This window comes from Leptodactylus fuscus, chromosome 7 (genome assembly GCF_031893055.1).
Source record: "Leptodactylus fuscus isolate aLepFus1 chromosome 7, aLepFus1.hap2, whole genome shotgun sequence".
NCBI classification, from domain to species: Eukaryota; Metazoa; Chordata; class Amphibia; order Anura; family Leptodactylidae; genus Leptodactylus; species Leptodactylus fuscus.
This window is the reverse complement of record NC_134271.1, coordinates 3,567,861-3,589,993: the sequence shown is the minus strand read 5'-3', so window position 1 is coordinate 3,589,993 and position 22,133 is coordinate 3,567,861. Positions and strand designations below refer to the sequence as shown.

Here is a 22,133-nt window from a genome sequence, read left to right as displayed (position 1 = left end):
AGATAAAGCCCTTGTGTGCAGGGCCATTGACTATTGAGTTTGAATGGGGGGAGGGGGGTCACAAAACTCACAGCAGGTTCTATTCCTGTCCAGGCTCACTAGCGCAAGTGTATGGGTCCCTGGAAAGCACAGATGTGCCGTGGTCTCCATCGCTCGGGTCCACCAGGGGACTATTATGGGATCAGCTGGGTGTCCAACATTTGAAAACTGAAAGCGGTGGAGACAACTGACCTCCGTGCAGGACTTTTCTTTCCACTGGCGTCTCCTGCCGTTACATACATTAAGGTGCATCCTCTGACCTCCAAACACCTTGATTTCTGGCCTAGATAGGGGTGCAAACTTTTGCAAATTTTGACTATAAAACAAACGTTCCCCAAATTGTCTATCCTATATAAAAAGTATAATAAATCAGCCCTAATGTCTGTTGTGTGGAGGTAACGGACGTTCTGCATAAGTCACAATGGGTGGACGGGGAGAGGGGTGTCCGTGATAGGAGAAGTATTGGCACTAAATATGTCCATGGACTGTGCCCGATACTGCAATCAGCTCTATCAAACCGGATGGGGACGGGCTGCAATACCACACGCAACCTGTCATATGGGGTGGCGCTGTATTTGGGAAATAAAAGCGGCCATGTTTTTCTATCACTGTATAACCCTTGACCCTGACAGTGTGGGTATAATACAATTTTACAAAGTCATCACCTAGCCATATACCCCAATAGTCCTCCAATAGTCAGAATAGAGAGGAGATACAGCATGCCCACATGTTCAGGTATATAGGATACAACTATGTATACAGGGGCAGAGCATGCAGAACTACTTAACCAAATGTCAACGGTGACCACAAACGATGACAGCCCCATCATGGATCCATGACCGCAGGGTAAACAGAGCCCAATAGCGCGACGCCCGATGTGCAGGAGAACACAGGCATCCATTGTCATTAGGAGAACGTATTCCCACAGGTCGGAGCATTTACTGTATATGGTGCACATGAATAATACAACACACCGATCCCCAGGGAACGGCGGAAGCTTCCTAGACAATCCGCTGACAATGCCCATCAGTCACAGCAATCAAAGGACTTGTAGCTGATGGAATTGAGAAGATCTGCTCCAGCTGACGGGTGCGAATCATCACCTGTGTGTAATGTCTATGGGGGCGAACAAGGGGCACCCGGGGGTCTCAGACAGGTGTAATATGAAATCCAACAAGTGCATCTAGTAGCATATACTGTGCCCCCTGACCAGACCCCCCATTCTAGTAACAGGTGTGGGTCCCAGTAATGTCACAGTCACCACCACTGCAGTAGATAAACTTATCCTCCAATATATGGCTTTAGGCTGTGGTCACACATTGCACAACAGCTGCAGATTTGTTGCAAATTTTGGAATGCTGAATATAAAGGAGGCTTCTTACACTCCTGGCAGGAAGGCCTCAAGAAACCAAACCACAATATGTAATGAATAGTTAAACAGGTTACGAAGACAATTACGGTACAATTTTTGGCAGGACAAGCAGACTACTAAAAAGAAAGTGGTCACGGGCGCAGCAGTCACGGGCGCAGGGCGATGTACCCCAACGATTATAATGGTGTCCATTGTTTTTTAACTGAAAGCAGCCGATGAAAGTGTCAAGTGGGCAGGACTTATTCGTCCCTCGATTTCAGCACACACACGTGAACGCCACCTTCTCGCCACCCCATGACCTTGCAGATTCTGCCATGGCCGGAGGACACGATGGATGACCTCAAGGTGCGGGTTTATCTCACTTGTATTTGCAGTCATACAATGTTATCAGCGAGTTCCATTACCAGTCAGTAAAGTGCTGCACGTGGCGGGCGGAGCGCTACTGCAATAACCGCAGGCTACAGAGGACGCCGGATCAATCCCATGTCAGCAAAGTGATGACCCTGCAAGTACAGGGAGCGAACCACAAGAGGACGCCCATCGGATGATGGGAAAGGCTCCAGGTCAGACCACTATATAGAAGGAGGCGTGCACGATATGGCAGCACACAATGCCCCTCACTGGCAATGACTGACAGCGCTCTCTGTATGCACAATGCTATAGGGAAGGGTATCGCCGATCCAACCGCCATATGGATTACTGACCTGCTACAATGTATACAGCTGGATATACACACACAACCATTATACCGCCATTACAGGCTACATTCACATCTGCACCCAGGTGCCCATCAGAAGACCAGAACAACGGACACACAGACCAAACTAACAATGACTGACGGATCTCACTGACAATTATGGGGTTCATCATTCTGCATTGTACTGTTCCTCTATTAATCCTCCGGGAAATTTATTGACAACTGGGTGTTACCGTCCCCCTTGTCAAATGGATCCGACAGTCAGTCCTGATTGGACAGCGTCAGAGCGGGCAGGGACACGTCACACCCAGTTGTCAATTTATTCCTGGATTTCCAGGAGGAATAACAGAGGAGCAATACAACGTAAAGTTGTCAGAATAGAAGGAATGTGAGTATTTACTGACAGGCAGGACAGGAGACTGGTCTTAGTTAAAGGGGATGTTCAGTTCTGCTGTATACTTGTAGACACCATGTCGCCCTATAAATGGGTCACAATGACCGCCCAAACCACAAGTGACCCTCCATATAGAAGACGTCCGAGGGACGGGGTAACACAATGACCCTCCACAAATACCGATGACCGCCCCGAGCACCAGCCCCTGTGTATAGGATGTGTGATGCTATGGTAACAAGCTGGTCACCGCCAACAGTGATACTATAACGCCGAGCATTACCGGACGTTCAGCACGCTGGGAGTTGTAGTTCCCCGACTAATGAAGAGCCAATGGTTGCAAAGCAGCAGGGTGAAGGGTTAAATGGCGTCCCCTTCAGCCTAAACCTCGCCCGCACTACAACTCCCAGCACGACAAGCGAAAGGTTGGGAAGCAGCCATGTAATATAGGTTTAGTCACTGACTGTGCCTGCACGATCCATCAGCCCAATAGGACTAACCCTCTAAGCAATGCTGGGACTTGTAGTTCCCCCACTAATGGAGAGGACCAGGTGGCAGGGCTGAAGTGCACCCTGGTCTAGAGCATGCTGGGAGTTGTAGTTCCCTCACTAATGGAGAGGAACAGGGAGAGGGCTGAAGTGCACCCTGGTCTAGAGCATGCTGGGAGTTGTAGTCCCCGGCTAATGGAGAGGACCAGGGCTGAAGTGCTGCCTGGTCTAGAGCATGCTGGGAGTTGTAGTCCCCGGCTAATGGAGAGGACCAGGGCTGAAGTGCTGCCTGGTCTAGAGCATGCTGGGAGTTGTAGTTCCCCCCACTAATGGAGAGGATCAGGGTATAGGGCTGAAGTGCACCCTGGTCTAGAGCATGCTGGGAGTTGTAGTTCCCCCCACTAATGGAGAGGATCAGGGTATAGGGCTGAAGTGCACCCTGGTCTAGAGCATGCTGGGAGTTGTAGTTCCCCCCACTAATGGAGAGGATCAGGGTATAGGGCTGAAGTGCACCCTGGTCTAGAGCATGCTGGGAGTTGTAGTTCCCTCACTAATGGAGAGGACCAGGGGCAGGGCTGAAGTGCACCCTGGTCTAGAGCATGCTGGGAGTTGTAGTTCCCCCCACTAATGGAGAGGATCAGGGTGTAGGGCTGAAGTGCACCCTGGTCTAGAGCATGCTGGGAGTTGTAGTTCCCTCACTAATGGAGAGGACCAGGGGCAGGGCTGAAGTGCACCCTGGTCTAGAGCATGCTGGGAGTTGTAGTTCCCCCCACTAATGGAGAGGATCAGGGTGTAGGGCTGAAGTGCACCCTGGTCTAGAGCATGCTGGGAGTTGTAGTTCCCTCACTAATGGAGAGGACCAGGGGCAGGGCTGAAGTGCACCCTGGTCTAGAGCATGCTGGGAGTTGTAGTTCCCCCCACTAATGGAGAGGATCAGGGTGTAGGGCTGAAGTGCACCCTGGTCTAGAGCATGCTGGGAGTTGTAGTTCCCTCACTAATGGAGAGGACCAGGGGCAGGGCTGAAGTGCACCCTGGTCTAGAGCATGCTGGGAGTTGTAGTTCCCCACCCAGGACAAAGCAACAGGCTGCAGTGCCCCCTCCCCCTAAGCAGTGCTGGGACTTGTGGTGCGCACTCAGCAGGGCTCACCAGAAGAAAGTGTTGGTGCCGTCATCAAAGACTTCGGACTCGGTGGTGCCGCGGCTGCTCTCCCCCCGGTGCAGGGACTTGCCGGCCACGATCCTGGTCCTGGCGCCCTCCTCCTCCCAGCACTGTCCGTCCAGGGAGGACTTCCTGTGCGCGGCTCCCTTCCTGCCTTCATGGCGTGACATGGCTCAGCAGCAGCCGCCACTAGTCATGTGCAGCTCGGTCCGCCTCAGCCGCCAGTGCCCGGGAGGAGGAGGAGGAGGAGGGGAGGGGGAGGAGCCAGCGGCGCACGCGCTCACCTCACCACGTGGGTCGGCCTCACGTGACTGCCCGACGTCACCGCTCCTGACAGCCGCGGCTGGACGAGGCCGCTCAGTCGTTGCTAAGGGGCGGAGCTCGGGGGGGATCACGCCAGGCGCGACTGAGAGGCCGGCACGCATGCGCTGTCCGCGGTGCTGAAGCGGCTGATAGTGATAGCTGACCTCTGAGGAACGGGGTCAGAGGTCACTGACTGTAACCAGGAAACAGGAGGTCACAGGTCATAGTACAGCTCTGCCAGCCCAGGGGGCCACGTGACTGCAAATCACCACTGTGAGCTTATTAGAAAGGAAAGTTACCTTAGACCTGGCTACAACACAGGTCACAAGGCCAGAGGTCGTGGGGTGTCCCCTCCAGTCACCCCAAATCATGGACCTGAATGTGGTGACTATTCCCCCCACAGTATAATGTCCCCCTCTATCTGCCCCCACAGTATAATGTCCCCTCCAGCTGCCCCCACAGTATAATGTCCCCCTCTATCTGCCCCCACAGTATAATGTCCCCTCCAGCTGCCCCCACAGTATAATGTCCCCCTCTATCTGCCCCCACATTATAATGTCCCCTCCAGCTGCCCCCACAGTATAATGTCCCCCTCTATCTGCCCCCACAGTATAATGTCCCCTCCAGCTGCCCCCACAGTATAATGCCCCCCTCCAGCTGCCCCCACAGTATAATGTCCCCCTCCAGCTGCCCCCCCAGTATAATGTCCCCCTCTATCTGCCCCACAGTATAATGTCCCCCTCTATCTGCCCCCACAGTATAATGTCCCCTCCAGCTGTCCCCACATTATAATGTCCCCTCTCTATCTGCCCCCACAGTATAATGTCCCCCTCCAGCTGTCCCCACATTATAATGTCCCCCTCTATCTGTCCCCACAGTATAATGTCCCCCTCTATCTGCCCCCACAGTATAATGTCCCCTCCAGCTGCCCCCACAGTATAATGTCCCCCTCTATCTGCCCCCACATTATAATGTCCCCTCCAGCTGCCCCCACAGTATAATGTCCCCCTCTATCTGCCCCCACAGTATAATGTCCCCTCCAGCTGCCCCCACAGTATAATGTCCCCCTCTATCTGTCCCCACAGTATAATGTCCCCTCCAGCTGTCCCCACATTATAATGTCCCCCTCTATCTGCCCCCACAGTATAATGTCCCCCTCTATCTGCCCCCACAGTATAATGTACCCCTCTATCTGCCCCCACAGTATAATGTCCCCTCCATCTGCCCCCACAGTATAATGTCCCCTCCAGCTGCCCCCACAGTATAATGTCCCCCTCTATCTGCCCCCACAGTATAATGTCCCCCTCTATCTGCCCCCACAGTATAATGTCCCCTCCAGCTGTCCCCACAGTATAATGTCCTCCTCTATCTGTCCCCACAGTATAATGTCCCCTCCAGCTGTCCCCACAGTATAATGTCCCCTCCAGCTGCCCCCACAGTATAATGTCCCCCTCTATCTGCCCCCACAGTATAATGTCCCCTCCAGCTGCCCCCACAGTATAATGTCCCCTCCAGCTGTCCCCACAGTATAATGTCCCCCTCTATCTGCCCCCACAGTATAATGTCCCCTCTCTATCTGCCCCCACAGTATAATGTCCCCTCCAGCTGCCCCCACAGTATAATGTCCTCCTCTATCTGTCCCCACAGTATAATGTCCCCTCCAGCTGCCCCCACAGTATAATGTCCCCCTCTATCTGCCCCCACAGTATAATGTCCCCTCCAGCTGCCCCCACAGTATAATGTCCCCCTCTATCTGCCCCCACAGGATAATGTCCCCTCCAGCTGTCCCCACAGTATAATGTCCCCCTCTATCTGCCCCCACAGTATAATGTCCCCTCTCTATCTGCCCCCACAGTATAATGTCCCCCTCTATCTGCCCCCACAGTATAATGTCCCCTCCAGCTGCCCCCACAGTATAATGTCCTCCTCTATCTGTCCCCACAGTATAATGTCCCCTCCAGCTGCCCCCACAGTATAATGTCCTCCTCTATCTGTCCCCACAGTATAATGTCCCCCTTTATCTGCCCCCACATTATAATGTCCCCTCCAGCTGTCCCCACAGTATAATGTCCCCTCTATCTGCCCCCACAGTATAATGTCCCCTCCGGCTGTCCCCACATTATAATGTCCCCCTCTATCTGTCCCCACAGTATAATGTCCCCCTCCATCTGCCCCCACAGTATAATGTCCCCTCCAGCTGTCCCCACAGTATAATGTCCCCTCCAGCTGTCCCCACATTATAATGTCCCCCTCTATCTGTCCCCACAGTATAATGTCCCCTCCAGCTGTCCCCACAGTATAATGTCCCCCTCTATCTGCCCCCACAGTATAATGTCCCCTCCAGCTGTCCCCACAGTATAATGTCCCCTCCAGCTGTCCCCACAGTATAATGTCCCCCTCTATCTGTCCCCACAGTATAATGTCCCCCTCTATCTGCCCCCACAGTATAATGTCCCCCTCTATCTGTCCCCACAGTATAATGTCCCCCTCTATCTGCCCCCACAGTATAATGTCCCCTCCAGCTGCCCCCACAGTATAATGTCCTCCTCTATCTGCCCCCACAGTATAATGTCCCCTCCAGCTGTCCCCACAGTATAATGTCCCCTCCAGCTGTCCCCACAGTATAATGTCCCCTCCAGCTGTCCCCACAGTATAATGTCCCCTCCAGCTGTCCCCACATTATAATGTCCCCCTCTATCTGCCCCCACAGTATAATGTCCCCCTCTATCTGCCCCCACAGTATAATGTCCCCTCCAGCTGCCCCCACAGTATAATGTCCTCCTCTATCTGTCCCCACAGTATAATGTCCCCTCCAGCTGCCCCCACAGTATAATGTCCCCCTCTATCTGCCCCCACAGTATAATGTCCCCTCCAGCTGCCCCCACAGTATAATGTCCCCCTCTCTCTGCCCCCACAGTATAATGTCCCCTCCAGCTGTCCCCACAGTATAATGTCCCCCTCTATCTGCCCCCACAGTATAATGTCCCCTCTCTATCTGCCCCCACAGTATAATGTCCCCCTCTATCTGCCCCCACAGTATAATGTCCCCTCCAGCTGCCCCCACAGTATAATGTCCTCCTCTATCTGTCCCCACAGTATAATGTCCCCTCCAGCTGCCCCCACAGTATAATGTCCTCCTCTATCTGTCCCCACAGTATAATGTCCCCCTTTATCTGCCCCCACATTATAATGTCCCCTCCAGCTGTCCCCACAGTATAATGTCCCCTCTATCTGCCCCCACAGTATAATGTCCCCTCCGGCTGTCCCCACATTATAATGTCCCCCTCTATCTGTCCCCACAGTATAATGTCCCCCTCCATCTGCCCCCACAGTATAATGTCCCCCTCTATCTGCCCCCACAGTATAATGTCCCCTCCAGCTGTCCCCACATTATAATGTCCCCCTCTATCTGTCCCCACAGTATAATGTCCCCCTCCATCTGCCCCCACAGTATAATGTCCCCCTCTATCTGCCCCCACAGTATAATGTCCCCTCCAGCTGTCCCCACAGTATAATGTCCCCTCCAGCTGTCCCCACAGTATAATGTCCCCCTCTATCTGTCCCCACAGTATAATGTCCCCCTCTATCTGCCCCCACAGTATAATGTCCCCCTCTAACTGTCCCCACAGTATAATGTCCCCCTCTATCTGACCCCACAGTATAATGTCCCCTCCAGCTGCCCCCACAGTATAATGTCCTCCTCTATCTGCCCCCACAGTATAATGTCCCCTCCAGCTGTCCCCACAGTATAATGTCCCCTCCAGCTGTCCCCACAGTATAATGTCCCCTCCAGCTGTCCCCACAGTATAATGTCCCCTCCAGCTGTCCCCACATTATAATGTCCCCTCTCTATCTGCCCCCACAGTATAATGTCCCCCTCTATCTGCCCCCACAGTATAATGTCCCCCTCTATCTGCCCCCACAGTATAATGTCCCCTCTCTATCTGCCCCCACAGTATAATGTCCCCCTCTATCTGCCCCCACAGTATAATGTACCCCTCTATCTGCTCCCACAGTATAATGCCCTCCTCCAGCTGTCCCCACAGTATAATGTCCCCTCTCTATCTGCCCCCACAGTATAATGTCCCCTCCAGCTGCCCCCACAGTATAATGTCCCCTCCAGTTGCCCCCACAGTATAATGTCCCCTCTATCTGCCCCCACAGTATAATGTACCCCTCTATCTGCCCCCACAGTATAATGTCCCCTCCAGTTGCCCCCACAGTATAATGTCCCCTCTATCTGCCCCCACAGTATAATGTACCCCTCTATCTGCCCCCACAGTATAATGTCCCCTCCGGCTGTCCCCACAGTATAATGTCCCCCTCTATCTGCTCCCACAGTATAATGCCCCCCTCCAGCTGCCCCCACAGTATAATGTCCCCCTCCAGCTGCCCCCACAGTATAATGTCCCCTCCAGCTGCCCCCCAGTATAATGTCCCCCTCTATCTGCCCCACAGTATAATGTCCCCCTCTATCTGCCCCCACAGTATAATGTCCCCTCCAGCTGTCCCCACATTATAATGTCCCCTCTCTATCTGCCCCCACAGTATAATGTCCCCCTCCAGCTGTCCCCACATTATAATGTCCCCCTCTATCTGTCCCCACAGTATAATGTCCCCCTCTATCTGCCCCCACAGTATAATGTCCCCCTCTATCTGCCCCCACAGTATAATGTCCCCCTCTATCTGCCCCCACAGTATAATGTCCCCTCCAGCTGCCCCACAGTATAATGTCCCCTCCAGCTGTCCCCACATTATAATGTCCCCCTCTATCTGCCCCCACAGTATAATGTCCCCCTCTATCTGCCCCCACAGTATAATGTCCCCCTCTATCTGCCCCCACAGTATAATGTCCCCCTCTATCTGCCCCCACAGTATAATGTCCCCTCCAGCTGCCCCACAGTATAATGTCCCCTCCAGCTGTCCCCACATTATAATGTCCCCCTCTATCTGTCCCCACAGTATAATGTCCCCCTCTATCTGCCCCCACAGTATAATGTCCCCTCCAGCTGTCCCCACATTATAATGTCCCCTCTCTATCTGCCCCCACAGTATAATGTCCCCTCCAGCTGTCCCCACATTATAATGTCCCCCTCTATCTGTCCCCACAGTATAATGCCCCCCTCTATCTGTCCCCACAGTATAATATCCCCCTCTATCTGCCCCCACAGTATAATGTCCCCCTCTATCTGTCCCCACAGTATAATGTCCCCTCCAGCTGCCTCCACAGTATAATGTCCCCTCCAGCTGCCCCCACAGTATAATATCCCCCTCTATCTGCCCCCACAGTATAATGTCCCCTCCAGCTGCCCCCACAGTATAATGTCCCCTCCAGCTGCCCCCACAGTATAATGTCCCCCTCCATCTGCCCCCACAGTATAATGTCCCCTCCAGCTGCCCCCACAGTATAATGTCCCCCTCCATCTGCCCCCACAGTATAATGTCCCCCTCTATCTGCCCCCACAGTATAATGTCCCCCTCCAGCTGCCCCCACAGTATAATGTCCCCCTCCATCTGCCCCCACAGTATAATGTCCCCCTCCAGCTGCCCCCACAGTATAATGTCCCCCTCCATCTGCCCCCACAGTATAATGTCCCCCTCTATCTGCCCCCACAGTATAATGTCCCCCTCCAGCTGCCCCCACAGTATAATGTCCCCCTCTATCTGCCCCCACAGTATAATATCCCCCTCTATCTGCCCCCACAGTATAATGTCCCCCTCTATCTGTCCCCACAGTATAATGTCCCCTCCAGCTGCCTCCACAGTATAATGTCCCCTCCAGCTGCCCCCACAGTATAATGTCCCCTCCAGCTGCCCCCACAGTATAATGTCCCCCTCTATCTGCCCCCACAGTATAATGTCCCCTCCAGCTGCCCCCACAGTATAATGTCCCCCTCTATCTGCCCCCACAGTATAATGTCCCCTCCAGCTGCCCCCACAGTATAATGTCCCCCTCTATCTGCCCCCACAGTATAATGTCCCCCTCCATCTGCCCCCACATTATAATGTCCCCCTCCATCTGCCCCCACAGTATAATATCCCCCTCTATCTGTCCCCACAGTATAATGTCCCCTCCATCTGCCCCCACAGTATAATGTCCCCTCCAGCTGCCCCCACATTATAATGTCCCCCTCCATCTGCCCCCACAGTATAATGTCCCCCTCTATCTGCCCCCACAGTATAATGTCCCCCTCCAGCTGCCCCCACAGTATAATGTCCCCCTCCAGCTGCCCCCACAGTATAATGTCCCCTCCAGCTGCCCCCACAGTATAATGTCCCCTCCAGCTGCCCCCACAGTATAATGTCCCCTCCAGCTGCCCCCACAGTATAATGTCCCCCTCTATCTGCCCCCACAGTATAATGTCCCCCTCTATCTGCCCCCACAGTATAATGTCCCCTCCAGCTGTCCCCACAGTATAATGTCCCCCTCTATCTGCCCCCACAGTATAATGTCCCCCTCCAGCTGCCCCCACAGTATAATGTCCCCCTCCAGCTGCCCCCACAGTATAATGTCCCTCTCCAGTTGCCCCCACAGTATAATGTCCCCCTCCATCTGTCCCCACAGTATAATGTCCCCTCCAGCTGTCCCCACAGTATAATGTCCCTCTCCAGTTGCCCCTAGATTATATCATATCATAAGGATTTGGTTTTACCCTTCGTTCACATCTGCGTTCGGCAGGCTGCATGGGGACCCCCCAAAAGGAATACCGAACGCAATTGTAAGCGCTGTACAGTAAAAGCACACGGACCCCATCGACTATAATGGTGTCCGTGCGCTTGCCACGCGCTGCCCACACAAATCATGCGGATAACAAATTAGATGTTGAACTACTTTCCTGTCCACATGATCCCTGCGGAGATCTGCAAGCACACGGACCCCATTATAGTCTATGGCACATCGCTTGCAGTTGCGTTCGGTTGCATTGTTGAAACTCAGTTGTGTGAATCTAGGCTTAGGCTCTGTGCACAACAGTGTGATGACTTCCATTCAGAGGCGTAAAGTGAAACTCCAGTGCAAAATCTTACAACAGGGCTCCACCTATCGTGCCATTTAGATCAGGTTCAGCCCCCGCTCTCCATTGTCCAGTTCCTGGCCCTCTTTCCCTTCCATGATGGAAATCGCTGCTCCAAACTCATAGAGGGTCACATGACTGCTAAGACCGATCACTGGCCTCAGTTACAATATAGAAGGAATAAGGGGAACAGGTCTGGACAACAAAGCACTGGCAAACCCTGATACACCATGAGTTTGTACTAAAGCCTGGAAAACCCCTTTAAGATAGGTCACTAATATTACCATCAGATTAACTCCCAATGTCTACAGCTTCAAGTACAAACTAAAGACACATCTTATCAGACCGGCCGATCACATGTCCTAATGTAACCCCTTCTGAACTGTATTTAAAATCCCTAAAATGAACCCTCCTCTGTTCTCGTTCCCATATTATCCCACACGATATGAGGCCACTTCAGGCTAACATTATATGTCCAGGCACCATCTGCATGTTAAAAGACACGACCGGGTACTGGTATAGGTCCGGGCATTGATATTGACCCGGGCACTGGTATTGGTCCGGGCACTGGTATTGGTCCGGGTATTGGTACTGATCCGGGCAGCGCTGTGTCTGTGTTACCTACAGCTGTATCAGCTCAGTCCATGATATGCCAAGTGCCACATTTATTTGCTTTTACCTTGATAATGGAGTAATAAAGTAGTTTTATCACCGTCATTTAGCTTGTAAATCAGGACATTTGTCATCTCACTGTCTTCCCCTATTGACCTTACGATAAGATTTATCATTGTGTACTTTAGACGCCAACAATCAGTTTCTTCATAACTTAGGATGGGGTGATCTGATCACGTTGTATATAATGATGACTACCAATGATCTCCTATGTGCTACTGTTCTGAGATTGTTACAGGTAGTTTACATAAAAGATATAGTTATATAGATATACATACATATAGATATACATATACATAGATAGACATATAGATAGATAGACATACATATAGATATATGGTACATACAGGTCAGGCAGTGCAGAACAGAAAGATCAGATAAAGACTTGGACAATATCAAGATCTGCAACTCAGGCCATATGGATTACAGGTAGAAAGTGCAGGTTATTACAGGTGAAGTGATGTTGTACAATATTGTTCTGAGGCCCCAGGCACATGAGCGGGTGTGGGGACGAGTTTGCAGCAGAATGTACTCAATGACACTCAGAGGGACATCCAAGGTCATTCTGTTATCCGCTCACGTCCATGGAGACCCCCAGATGGATGATTATATCCGATTATCAGGTATCAGATGATATCAGGAACAGAATGGATCAGATGCCCCCATAGACATGAAACCATAATAGAGGATCCCTGGGAACTCTGGTGGTCCAGTCCGAAATTCAATGGCGGCTCATCTTCCTGAGAAGAAACGGATCAGGCAGGTTTAAGTTGATCTGCCCAATCCTTTCCTTTATTTACATTGGCTGTAGGAGAAGAGTCAGGAGGCGCTCATACACGTTCCATGGACCCAATTAAATCAGTGGGGTTTATCAACATTAAAGGAGTCTTCCGGAACTTCATGGCTGGGTTTCCTGCAAGTGCCAGACTATAGAAAGTTCATGAATTAATGGTCATATCCGTTGGCAACTGATCAAGACCAAAGACGGTCACCACTAAGATGGCTAGAGAAAAATCTTTAAGATACTGCAAAGTTAATCTATAAGTCTCCTGTGAGTGCAGTGACCTCCTGCTTTTAGTGCACCGTGCAGGACCCTTAGTAACAGCTGTGCATAGTATTGCGGTACGTTCAGCACAGAGCGATGATGTAGACAGCAAAGGAGATCCATGGCCCCTTTAACCAGCTGACCGGGGTGGGAGACAGAACTCATTCATACCACAGTAAAGGCGATCATCAAAAACAGAGATTTATGGCCGTTTTTCATGTCCCAGATGAAACTGCTTTAGTGTCAGAAAATGTCACAACCGAGAAGCCCCTCTTATAAATGTTAAGAAAGGAAACCTTTGTTTGGGATCAACAGTTATGTAATGGCCCCCTTAGTGCCCCCATATTCAGTATAATGTCTTTGTCAGATCTGTGCCCCCACATATAATATAATGGTTCCCCACCACACTCCTACATGTAATAAAATGGCCCTCCACAACGCCCCCACATGTAAGATATGGCCCCCCGCAGTGCCGCCACACTCCATGATGAAGGAGTGAGTGCTGAGCAGTATTCTATACTCAGCACCCTGCTCCATGCTTTCTCTGGGGGTCTCGCTGTGACATCAGCACTCGGGGTCCGGAGCAGATTGGATAAGTACTGAACTGTGCTTGTAAGGTAAGGATAGCGCCTGCAGCAGGGTGTGCGTATCTGTACTTGTGGGGGGCGATGCTTCTTACCGCGGTGCGTATCCTCAGGGGTTGAATGAGAACCTCTGTCCTAGAAGATGCGCTGAATATTCTGATATAAAACAAATATTCCTTTTCCAATACTCATGTTCATATATAACTTTTGCACCTCCAGGCTACGTCTTGTAATATAATATTATCAGCATATATCACATAGTATGACTTTAGATTTTAGCCAGTACTAGGAGCGCCTCCAATACAGAACCAACAATATATCTGCATGTCCAGTATGTCTGTACGTTCCTTTTTTCGCAAAAACCTTTAATGGAGCCTAAAGTAATACTGGTGGTCTCTGCCCCCTCCCCCACTCATCCTTGTTCCCACCATCTTCCTCCCCTCTGCTATATATCCTCGTCCTTGGCTACTGCTGACAAGTCTGACAGTCGGGTAGGATTATACACAATCCTGCTACTTAAAGGGCCAAAGAGCCTGCCCTTTAAGTAGTTTGCAGTTCTAAAGTCACCTTCTCCTGCCTGACCACAAAGCTTTAAAAACTGAATAATTATAGTCTGGGGTTAGGTCTGTCTTAGGGTTAACAAAGCGTGTGATTTTGGGCCACAATATCATATACTTCATTTTGACATGTTTCTGATCTCTGCCTTAAAGGGATTGTACCATTAAAATACGTTTTTTTCTAGTTAACACATTGGAATAGCCTTAAGAAAGCCTATTCGTCTCATACCTTTATCAGTCGCCATTCAGTAGAAATACCGTTTTTTACCGGAATGCAAATGAGTTCTGTTGCAGCACTGGGGGCGGGCCCCAGCACTCAAACAGCACTGGGGGCGTCCCCAATGCTGCCAGAGAACTCTCTCCAGCGACGCCTCCATCTTCTTCTGCAACCGCCTCTTCTGCCGTCTTCTTCCAACTGGGGGTCACACTCCGGCGCCTGTGCAGTCGGCTCTGCCATCAGGACCCAGGCAAGAGCTGAGTGCACAGGCCGTCTGGTGGCCATTTTTTGAAGGCCGCTTATGCGCACATGTGCAGTACGCTCCTGTTCTCCATAGAACTACAGGAGCGTACTGCCCCCAGTACTGTTTGAGCGCTGAGGTGCGCCCCCAGTGCTGCGAGAGAACTCATTTGCATACCGATAAAAACTGGTATTTCTACCGAACGGCGGGCCGGAGACGACTTATAAAGGTAGGAGAAGAATAACCTTTCTTAAGGCTATTCCGACGTGTTAACTAGAAAAAAATGTATTTTAATAGTAGAATCCTTTTAAAAACCTCACTAGTGTTCCTGCCATTAGGTGTCTCCATTCTTTTCACTATGTTACTAGGGAAGGTCCGTCTTTAGAAACCAAGAGGCTCAAGATGGACTACAGAAAGTGAGTGATGGGTCTCCTGTCACAGCCTCAGCATGTTTGCACATAGATCGGCTTCCCTGTGCTCCCAGACTCTGCGCTGTTCAGACAGGAGATTGCAACTGCTCAGCACTCACAGTGAGTATAAGGAGAGTCTGTTTCTTACTGGACTGACATAATGTAGTTTGCAATAGAGTTAATGGGACCGGACACAGGTGGGGGGACTCCGTCTGTGTCTATTACTCTGCCACCATTAATGTCCGTTGCTGTTATGCTATGACAGGTGACAGCAATGGACATTAATAACATTAGGATGATTGTAGCCTAAGAAAACCCTTGACTGCTGCAATGCACGTAGGTTCATGTACATTCGGTGTCTTGTAGCACAATATAAGTCATACGGTGACACATATTATAAGACATGTCCAGCCAAGGTAAGGAGGAAGGAGAGTCACCTGTTTCTGGTCTGGTTGTGTTCCTGTTGTGCCCCCCTGATATGATAGTTATGAGTATAGGAATATTACCAGGGATATTGTTATTATTTATGTATCATTTCTCTTGTGTTTTTCTTTTTGACATTGCTTATTCTTTCGTTGTGACATGTTGATTCCCATAAATATATGAAATATTGTGTTTTCAGAACTGCTGACATGTGGCGGATAAGCAGCGGGTGCACTTACAGACAAGCTGAATGTCATCGCCTCATTACGGCTGGTAAGCAGAGGAATGGTGTCAGGATGACGGCTCTATTGTATCGTCTGGGATAAGAAACAAATGGAAGTTGTGCTGACGTCTGACAGGCAGAGGAATGAGGGGTAGGAAGATCCGAGACCTAGAGGAGAAGCTGCAGGTAGTTGTGATACAGATCGGACTGTAACGCTAATATAGATTGCCCTATAGACTGATTCCAATGACCTGCCGTTCTGTGTTTACAGCTCCCATGCAGAGCTATGTACTCGCTGGTTACAAACCAACTTGGGATGAGACAACATCAGACAGATCAGTTGTCTCATCCCAAGTTGGTTTGTAACCAGCGAGTACATAGCTCTGCATGGGAGCTGTAAACACAGAACGGCAGATCATTGGAATCAGTCTATAGGGCAATCTATATTAGCGTCACATTTGAGCCAAATTTTCCAAAACTTCATGGTGGGGAGAAAAAAAATCATGTATTGCCCCTTTAAGAAAACCCCATTCCAGAGCCTGCTGCATTTTCTACCAGTGGGATTTTTCACAATAGAATCAGATCCTAAAAGCTATAATTGCAGAATCTAAATAATTGCAGATAGATGACATCCATGCAAAATGCAGAATCCAGAAAGGAGGATTTTTTTTTTATTTTTCTGTTGCCTGCGAGATGCTCTGCAGCGATTGGCGGAAGGTTCCAGGAATAATCGTGTTCTCTTTGAGGATGATGTGCAGACAGGTCTCTGCGTGGGAGTCAGTCAGCTGAAGGCCACGTAATTCATCTGACAAGGTTTTCCAAGGTAAAATCACTAAAGCTTTGAAAATGAAGAAGGAATAATGGAGCCGTATTATTAGAGATGAATATATTCATTTACAGCCCGTGTACGGTATAATACCGCCACGCTAAAGCACAAGCGGCACAAATAGGGGTCTGAATACACAATCCTGGGACCATTTTGCCCTGAAATCATCATAAAAGTGTAAAATGTACAATCCTTTCTATTGACGTCTATTATGGTCCATTCCCCTGATCCTTCTCACCTGCAAAAATAATCCAGTCTAAGGCCCCTGGCTCTCCGATAGCCCCCCCATGTGAAACTTCCACCCAGTGCTCCGTGATTGCTTGGTCATTGATCCATTTACTTCTATGGGGCTAGTGGAGATCAGCAACAAGACAATGGCATAGAAGTGAATGGAGCTGTGGCCACATAGGGAACTTTCCAATCTCATTCTTCTTGGGCTTTCGTAGGCCTGGCCAGGCTCAGTGTCAGCACCCGTAACTCCCGGGCAAGTGCCAGGGCTCAGAGCGGCTGGAGGGGACCAGCTACTGAGCATCCAATGGGTGTTCCATCAATACCGATGACAATGGTTATCACATTGGTTATTGGATGTGAGTGGTAACAGACTTCATTATTATTCACTGATTTTAGCTCTTCCAGCACTGACGGTGATATTTGTGGATACCACAGAGGAGAGAATGGGTATGAAATAGGACAAGCTGAGGGCGGTGAGCAGGCACTGGTGATATAGGTACTACTGGTTAGCTGGCCGGGGCCTAGACAACATTATAATGAAGGGTGAAAGTGAGCATTATAGTGCGTGAGGCATAAGAGGCCTATTATACTGCAATGGGGCATAAGAGGCCTATTATACTGCAATGGGGCATAAGAGGCCTATTATACTGCAATGGGGCATAAGAGGCCTATTATACTGCAATGGGGTATAAGAAGACTATTATACTGCAATGGGGCATAAGAGGCCTATTATACTGCAATGGGGCATAAGAGGCCTATTATACTGCAATGGGGCATAAGAGGCCTATTATACTGCAATGGGGTATAAGAGGCCTATTATATTGCAATGGGGTATAAGAGGCCTATTATACTGCAATGGGGTATAAGAGGCCTATTATACTGCAATGGGGCATAAGAGGCCTATTATAATGCAATGGGGCATAAGAGGCCTATTATAATGCAATGGGGTATAAGAAACCTATTATACTGCAATGGGGTATAAGAGGCCTATTATACTGCAATGGGGCATAAGAGGCCTATTATACTGCAATGGGGTATAAGAAGCCTATTATACTGCAATGGGGTATGAGAGGCCTGTTATACTGCAATGGGGCATAAGAGGCCTATTATAATGCAATGGGGCATAAGAGGCCTATTATACTGCTATGGGGCATAAGAGGCCTATTATACTACAATGGGGTATAAGAGGCCTATTATACTGCAATGGGGTATAAGAAGCCTATTATACTGCAATGGGGCATAAGAGGCCTATTATAATGCAATGGGGCATAAGAGGCCTATTATAATACAATGGGGTATAAGAAACCTATTATACTGCAATGGGGTATAAGAGGCCTATTATACTGCAATGGGGCATAAGAGACCTATTATAATGCAATGGGGTATAAGAGACCTATTATACTACAATGGGGCATAAGAGACCTATTATACTACAATGGGGCATAAGAGACCTATTATACTACAATGGGGCATAAGAGACCTATTATACTGCAATGGGGTATAAGAGACCTATTATACTGCAATGGGGCATAAGAGACCTATTATAATGCAATGGGGCATAAGAGGCCTATTATAATGCAATGGGGTGTAAGATGCCTATTATACTACAATGGGGCATAAGAGACCTATTATAATGCAATGGGGTATAAGAGACCTATTATACTGCAATGGGGTATAAGAGGCCTATTATACTACAATGGGGCATAAGAGACCTATTATAATGCAATGGGGTATAAGAGACCTATTATACTGCAATGGGGTATAAGAGACCTATTATACTGCAATGGGGCATAAGAGGCCTATTATACTGCAATGGGGCATAAGAGACCTATTATACTGCAATGGGTTATAAGAGGCCTATTATACTGCAATGGGGCATAAGAGGCCTATTATACTGCAATGGGGCATAAGAGACCTATTATACTGCAATGGGGCATAAGAGACCTATTATACTGCAATGGGGCATAAGAGACCTATTATACTGCAATGGGGTATAAGAGGCCTATTATACTACAATGGGGCATAAGAGGCCTATTATAATGCAATGGGGTATAAGAGACCTATTATACTGCAATGGGGTATAAGAAGCCTATTATACTGCAATGGGGTATAAGAGGCCTATTATACTACAATGGGGCATAAGAGACCTATTATAATGCAATGGGGTATAAGAGGCCTATTATACTGCAATGGGGTATAAGAGACCTATTATACTGCGTGAAGGGTGTAAGAGGCCTATTATACTGCAATGGGGCATAAGAGGCCTATTATACTGCAATGGGGTATAAGAGACCTATTATACTGCAATGGGGTATAAGAGACCTATTATAATGCAATGGGGCATAAGAGGCCTATTATACTGCAATGGGGCATAAGAGACCTATTATACTGCAATGGGGTATAAGAGACCTATTATACTGCAATGGGGTATAAGAGACCTATTATAATGCAATGGGGCATAAGAGACCTATTATACTGCAATGGGGTATAAGAGACCTATTATACTGCAATGGGGTATAAGAGACCTATTATAATGCAATGGGGCATAAGAGGCCTATTATACTGCAATGGGGTATAAGAGGCCTATTATACTACAATGGGGCATAAGAGACCTATTATAATGCAATGGGGTATAAGAGGCCTATTATACTGCAATGGGGCATAAGAGGCCTATTATAATGCAATGGGGTATAAGAGGCCTATTATACTGCAATGGGGTATAAGAGACCTATTATACTGCGTGAAGGGTGTAAGAGGCCTATTATACTGCAATGGGGCATAAGAGGCCTATTATACTACAATGGGGTATAAGAGACCTATTATACTGCAATGGGGCATAAGAGACCTATTATACTACAATGGGGCATAAGAGGCCTATTATACTGCAATGGGGTATAAGAGACCTATTATACTGCAATGGGGCATAAGAGGCCTATTATACTACAATGGGGCATAAGAGGCCTATTATACTGCAATGGGGCATAAGAGGCCTATTATACTACAATGGGGTATAAGAGGCCTATTATACTACAATGGGGTATAAGAGACCTATTATAATGCAATGGGGCATAAGAGGCCTATTATACTGCAATGGGGTATAAGAGACCTATTATAATGCAATGGGGCATAAGAGGCCTATTATACTGCAATGGGGCATAAGAGACCTATTATACTACAATGGGGCATAAGAGGCCTATTATACTGCAATGGGGGCATAAGAGACCTATTATACTGCAATGGGGCATAAGAGGCCTATTATACTGCAATGGGGGCATAAGAGGCCTATTATACTGCGTGAAGGGTGTAAGAGGCCTATTATACTGAAATGGGGCATAAGAGGCCTATTATACTGAAATGGGGTATAAGAGGCCTATTATACTGCGTGAAGGGTGTAAGAGGCCTTAATATGGTGTAAGGGTGTTAATATTCTGCATTTGGCCATAGAGGCCTATAATACTGTGGGGGGGCATAAGAGACCTATTATATCATGTGGGGTCTTTATACAATGTTGTGGGGCGCACACTGTCACCATATATAAGTTGTGCTCTATCACTCAAGGACCCGCCAAATCCTGGATCTGACCCCGGCTCAGCCATCAGGCCCCCGGCAATCCCAGATTTATCCCGTTAGTACAATATCATGTAATTAATGGGACAAGCCCTTGGCGCTCCGCACCTTACCTTACCTTACCTACAGAGTAAACAATAGCCTTCTGGAAACATTGTAGGAAAACCTCAAGGCTCCTTATACCCCAAGAGACACGTGCAGGATCTTCAGTAATGAGGCCTCAGCTGGATAGAAGATGAAACAAATATTTATATCAACCTTCAGCCAATAATGTGTTTGTGCCGACGCTGTGAGGTTTATTGAAATGTGGCGACTTATTACAGGCCGCAGATACTTGTCTTCTCTGTAAAGTATCCTTAAGGAGGTCGTCTAGCCTAACTGTTCTTATACTTCTACCTTCTCCTGAATCCACTCCTGGTTTTGGATGTTGCCAAGAGTAGATTTAGCAGAGAACTGATGATTAGGGTTGAGTGATCGGGATCAGAAAAGATCGGATTCTGATCGCGATTGAGTAAATTTTACAATCACGATCGGGATCGGCTGGAAAATCGGATTTTAAAAATGATCCTGAAATCTCAAGATCGGCTCAACCCCACTGATGATTGATCGGATCACAGAATGTGAGGTTGATAATATAAGGTGTGAGATATTGCATTACTAGTAGACAGAACGACCAGATCCAGGTTGGTGGGCAAAGGTTTTCTGGGCACCCCCGCCCATCAGCCATCGCCATACCCTGACTTTACTGCTTACACCTGCCCATAGACTATATACTAATGCTCATATACTCAGTGACACGCTCATAGACAATATACTAATGCTCATATACTCAGTGACACACGCCCATAGACTATATACTGGCCCTGGGATTTTTATGATCCCCATTTTTACTGGTATTTATTACTTTAGGACTTCAGGAACTTTGTTTCCTTTTTACAATGTAGTTTCTGCCATGTACGAGATTACTTTTTACTATATAGTATGAGTCTTGTATTAGTATAGATTCAGTGGCGTAACTAGGAATGGCACGGTCCCATGGCGAACTTTTGACATGGCCCCCCCGACTGACACCGAAGACCTCGACCGACCCCCTCCTATGCATTCCTGTGCACTTTATTATGCCCCATAGTGGCCCCTTCACATTTTATTATACCCCATAGTGGCCCCTTCACACAGTATTATCCCCCATAGTGGCCCCTTCACACTTTATTATGCCCCATAGTGGCCCCTTCACACAGAGTATAATAATCGGAGACCAAGGTGGAGAAAAACATAAAAAAAACTCTGTTACTCACCTATCTCCTGTCTCCTACGCTGTCGGCCTCCGCTGTAGTCCATCTTCAATGACATCAGACGTCACATGACCCAGGATGCAGGCCGGGGTCATGAGACGTCAGATGACTAGGCCGAAGCCTGCCCAGATCGTGGAAAGGTAAGCAACAGTGTTTTTTATGTTTCTTACCTCTCCCGGACCGCCGATCATTATACTCGGGGTCCGAAAAGACCTCCGAGTATAATGATAGTAGTGGTAGCGGCTGTCACCGGGCCCCTAATGTCCCGGGCCCTGTGGCAGCTGCCTCTGCTGCTACGGCGGTAGTGACGCCACTGTATAGATTACTTTCCTAGGGGGTGAGAGCCGGCCTCTCTGGTTACTTACCTGTCTTTTTACTCCATC

The 22,133-nt window shown here is 48.8% G+C and overlaps 1 protein-coding gene across 2 annotated transcripts in view; it reads right to left on the bottom strand.

Moving 5' to 3' along the window:
* Positions 1-4,365, bottom strand: part of PTDSS2 (phosphatidylserine synthase 2) — a 28,656-nt gene extending 24,291 nt beyond the window's left edge. Inside the window, exon 1 of one of the 2 annotated variants that reach the window (XM_075280824.1) lies at positions 4,135-4,365. In XM_075280824.1, the coding sequence (XP_075136925.1) occupies positions 4,135-4,316 (182 nt within the window). In that variant the 5' untranslated portion in view covers positions 4,317-4,365. The remainder of the gene's footprint in view (positions 1-4,134) is intronic. The other variant, XM_075280825.1, reaches the window with a different exon arrangement.
* Positions 4,366-22,133: the final 17,768 nt, after the last annotated feature.